This window comes from Crassostrea angulata, chromosome 2 (genome assembly GCF_025612915.1).
Source record: "Crassostrea angulata isolate pt1a10 chromosome 2, ASM2561291v2, whole genome shotgun sequence".
NCBI lineage: Eukaryota > Metazoa > Mollusca > Bivalvia > Ostreida > Ostreidae > Magallana > Magallana angulata.
The window spans coordinates 16,581,338-16,586,368 of record NC_069112.1 but is presented as its reverse complement, the minus strand read 5'-3'; the positions used below and the strand labels follow the sequence as shown (position 1 = coordinate 16,586,368).

The 5,031-nt window shown below is 33.0% G+C and overlaps 1 protein-coding gene across 2 annotated transcripts; it reads left to right on the top strand.

The window, feature by feature from the left end:
- The first annotated feature begins 648 nt into the window (after window positions 1-648).
- LOC128173095 (keratin-associated protein 6-2-like) lies at window positions 649-2,606 on the top strand. Of its 2 annotated transcripts, XM_052838820.1 has the most exons (4): window positions 649-676; window positions 1,257-1,417; window positions 1,511-2,149; window positions 2,541-2,606. In XM_052838820.1, exons 2-3 carry the CDS (start codon window positions 1,264-1,266, stop codon window positions 2,137-2,139), a joined length of 783 nt encoding a protein of 260 aa, XP_052694780.1. In that variant the 5' UTR covers window positions 649-676; window positions 1,257-1,263; the 3' UTR covers window positions 2,140-2,149; window positions 2,541-2,606. The 2 variants fall into 2 exon arrangements, with proteins under 2 accessions (XP_052694780.1, XP_052694779.1); XM_052838819.1 differs by having other exon boundaries at window positions 1,257-2,149.
- The last annotated feature ends 2,425 nt before the right edge of the window (window positions 2,607-5,031 follow it).

The following is a 5,031-nucleotide window of genomic DNA, read 5'->3' as shown; positions in this document are numbered from 1 at the left end:
ATATCAAATAAGTTCTACATGTATTCCTTTTCTTTTTTATCCAGCTAACTTCCATTTTTACCTATCGAACATAAAGTAATTGACTTTTCAATACCTCACATTTGATCTCAATTAGATCATAATTTTCTTTTATTAAATTCTGTTCTTAGAAGCTGTAATTTACAGCTATATGAAAGACTAGCATATAATCACTTACATATACTTACACGTTTGCATAAAACTTGTCCTATTTCATTCACCCCTTGTTTGTAAAATGATGAGTATTTTGGCTTCTTTCCCAATTCGTTATTCACGACTGCTGCAATGTACATGGGTGATGTGAATTACTAAACGACGAATATTGTTTAAACTTAAATTTGTCCTGGTAGTGTGTACCGAACAGAACAAAGAAAATGAGGGGGAAAATAATATTTTCTGTACACTAATTTGCGAAAGGAAGTTAATTAGAGGGCAAATTGATAAATAATCTACAACCCTTTACACAGATATAAGGCAGCCATTGACGTTTGCGGTTTCAGAAGACTAATTGATTACAAAAATAAGTAATTCGTCAAAACAAAATTTAAGTATCGTTTAGACGATTTTTACTGGTCAGTCTTTAGATTTGTAAAGTATAAAAGCAAACGATTTTGTTCATTTGACATCACCAAGCAGTCAGGCTTCCAGACACAAAACAGTAAGTTTTTAAGAGAAAACCATTTTAGATAGATATATGCGATGATAAAAATCTTAATTTATTAAACCGACAATGATTTTACAAAAAAAGATATATAAACGTTTAAGGTATATAACATACCTCATGTTTTGTTTGTTTATCAATATTGCGTGCACTGATTTATTTTAAAGAAAGATAATATTACCGACAATAAGTTACATTACCCATGAAACTATATTAATGTGAAAGCTAAATATTAAAAATGGTTCGGTTTTTTGTTAACAATAATTAAGTATTTTTATCGACGGATGAAACATGTACAGATTAAAAATAAAAATAAGATATCTGCACAGGGCGGAAAAGAAATAATGTATTATATATATTTTGAGATCATGAAAAACGTGCGTCTCTTACTTTCATTTATACATGTACATGTATGTACATTTTACAGAATTAAAGATTACATCGCATTTCTCAATATAAACGTGTTAAATCAAACTGATTTCAGTCAGTGTACTATCTGTATATATATACTTGATTTTTTGGCATGAGTAAACGCGAGGCCGTTTTTTTATATATACATATGAATTTTGTTATATAGGTCTAACATGAAGGTTGCAGTCGCCATTTTGGTTCTAGCCCTTTCTTCCGTTTATGCTGGCAAAACAAAGTATGGCAGCAAACATGCCTACCCATATTCTTCTCCGTATGATAGCCTGCAAGGAGGTTTTCTAGGACAGCCAGGCTTAGGTGGAAGCTTAGGTGGTCCACTCAACCAACTCGGACTTGGAAGTCAAGGTCTTGGCGGCCTGCAAGGAGGTTTTCTAGGACAGCCAGGCTTAGGTGGAAGCTTAGGTGGTCCACTCAACCAACTCGGTCTTGGAAGTCAAGGTCTCGGCGGCCTTGGAAGCCTCAATCCTTTAAGTGGAGGTCTGTACCCATACGGAAACCAGCTTCAATATGGAAACCAATATCCTTATGGTAGCCAATATCCATATGGAAACCAATATCCTTATGGAAACCAATATCCTTATGGTAGCCAATATCCATATGGAAACCAGTTCCCCTATGGAAGTCAATACCCATATGGAAACCAATATCAGTTAGGAAACCAATATCCTTATGGAAACCAATATCCATATGGTAGCCAGTATCCATATGGAAACCAGTTCCCCTATGGAAATCAATATCCATATGGAAGCCAAAGTCCATACACTTTGGGAGGTGGTGTGTTGGGAGGACCTTTGTCTGGATTAGGATCTGGTTTAGGAGGACCTTTGTCTGGATTAGGATCTGGTTTAGGAGGACCTTTGTCTGGATTAGGATCTGGTTTAGGAGGACCTTTGTCCGGAGTAGGATCTGGCTTAGGAGGACCTTTGTCCGGAGTAGGATCTGGTTTACAAGGATTGGGGGGACAAGGTTACTTAGGCAACCAGTATGGTACAGGTTATGGTTCAGGATATGGAAAGAAGAAGGTGTATTAAATAATCCAAGGTACGACATATGCTTTTTTTTCCCAGTAAATGCTCTCAAAATCGTAATTTTAAATTTCGTATGTGATCAGTAAGTAAATTGAAAAGTAGCCTTTGTTTTAAGCACCCCTGTTGATGTGAGAAAAATTTGAGAAAATACAAAACGCTTATAACGAAGTGCCAGGGGCAGGAGATTTTTATTTGTTATAAGCGTAATTCGTTCTTCTCAGTAAAGTTTATATCATGAAAAAATGTCATTGGGATTGAAAAACACTTCGCTGTAAGCGTCAATCCATGATAAGCTTTCTCGCGGTAACCGTGTTTTATTGTATTTTAAAGCACACTACATTGAACAAAACTTTGTTCTATTGTTAAATACACAGTTTGAATTAACACACTTCTTTCTGTTGCAGATGACCATTGGCGCTTCCCTTTTATACTGATGTTGGACTTTTTTAAAATAAATTTTTTGCATTCAACACATTTGTTATTCTTTCATAGATTAAAATAAACTAACAATTTGTGCTGTAAAAAATAATATAAAAAATCAACTTGTTGATCTTTGCGATGAGCATTGAGTCAAAAAGCTCGTTCATGAACTTACAATATTCAATATTGAAATGTAAACCTTGGTTTATGTTTTGTTTGTTAACGAATTTCAAGACGCAGCTTAGTGCTTAATAGGTCTAATTTATAGCGAGCGCAGCTCATAGTACCAATGGTTTCCAACCTCATGTTCTCGCGAGAATCAAAGTAAAACTTTTGATAAGCATATACGATGTGTAATTTAAAGAAAATCATGCTTTTTAATCAAGTAAATAAAACAGTATACTTCGCGTACTTTTATTTCTCAGGGGAGTTTTAAAGAGTACGTCAGACGACACTTAACTAACGTGAAGTTTGACGTCACAATAAGGGGAAACTACTCTAACAGAAGTTATTGTAAGTCTGCTGAAATTACCAAAATCCTCTCAAAATCTTACATAGCTAAGAATTAGGTCATTTCATCAGATATACTTGCACTTATTTGGATGGATACTAACATTTATTTCATTTACTATAATTACGGTAACGTTAATTTCCAGGAACGTACACGTAGGCTAGCATCGTCATCGGGGATGGATGGCAGCCTCATCCAAAAAATCTTTACAAGCAAAACGAAAAAAGGATAATTCTCAAAATCATGAAAATTCTTATCCTTCAGCTCTTAAGCAGATTAATGCTTTCTTTATTTTCACCTCCATTTACATGCTCCCATTCCCAAAGGAGGGGGGACTCCATTTTCTTTTTATAATGTGATTAGCAAATATTTTTAAGCGTCAATTAAAAAAAAAATAAAGTGGAGGGGGCAACTCCATGATAAGTCATTTTCTTAATGTGTAAATTGATTTTTTTTAACATGGGGGCGGGGGGGGGGGGGCTTTATGATAAGTAAATTTTTGTATGTAAGTTTAATATTCAACAACATTGTATCTGTGATTAGACATTTGTTCTACTTATAAATAAATATATAACAAATCTTTTAAACTATGAATAATGTTGATATATTCCAAAAAAAAAAAAAAATATAGATAGGTTTTTTTTTTTTTTTTTTGCAATCAAATTCATTACGTTTGTTAATTTTATTTTTATTGATTTATCATAATTCATTGTGTAATCACATGCTGCGCTCGCCCGAACGGTCGCATCGTAAAACATATTCATAGAGATAATTGTTCAACTCCTTTTTTGATATTTTTGATATTGGTTTTGCAAAATTGATTCTATTAAAGAAAAAAAGGTAATATTGGTAAGTTCTGCCATAATATTGAACAGACACACATGTGGTAATCAATGCGGTTTCAGATTAATGGGATATTAACACGAATATTTGTCGAATGTTTTTGTGATCGTCTTCGGCCGATCACTGTTATGTCCTTATGAGGCATCCAGCAAATGCTTCCATGTGCGCAAACATTCCGCTTGCATAAGTAGTTCTTTTAAAAACTTGAAGTTTGGTTTAGTATTTATATTACATTTTACTCAGTTTTATTTCAATTTACCTTAAAGAGATGCAAACATACATAAAATAGAGTTCGACCTGTTAATTCAAGAATGCACATTTTGTCTCACGCGTAGGAATTTCGATCGAAAGATTCATTCAGTAATGCAGTTGACCTCGATGAACTGACATCAATCATCTATTGATGTTGCATAATAGTTGCTAGGAAGACGGCTTGATTTATAAACAAGGTTACGTTATAATGCGACCTCAATAGCAAGTTATGATGGCATTCAATGTTTTTCAGTCGCACTAAATTATTTTAATACAACTTTTTCTTTGTATACGTGTTAATGATATTTGAAGAGCCCTACTCAGTATTCTGAAGAAGAAAAAGATACATTAACATTTAATAATTACGTTAAAATTATAAAACTAGACAAGGAGTTTACGAACGGCTTTCCCCAAATTTATTTCAACATTCAATTTGTTGACGCTTTATAATGATGAAATTATAATGTACAGATTCAAAATATTCTATATTTTGTAAAAATACAGTACTTTTTTAATTATTTTACATCAAACTGATCATGTTGATTGCTTCTATCTATCAATATATCATTATTGCCGATCATTCCTTTAAAAAGAATACCTGTTTTTAAATTACAACGCTTCAATAAGACAATATTAATTGGCAACCAAAATTTGAGTTTCTATAATTGAATAATAAGCGAGTAACAGAGCATACAATTATTTACTGTGTAAACATTTTGAATCCTGATGTAAAAATTCCTGTTTCACACATGAATTGAATTTGTGTAACGTAAGGAACTGTTTATGCATGTTTAAACGAATGAAAATTAGCTTGAAAATATTTTTTACTGGTATACTGAACTTTTGTAAACTAAAACAGGATACGGGCC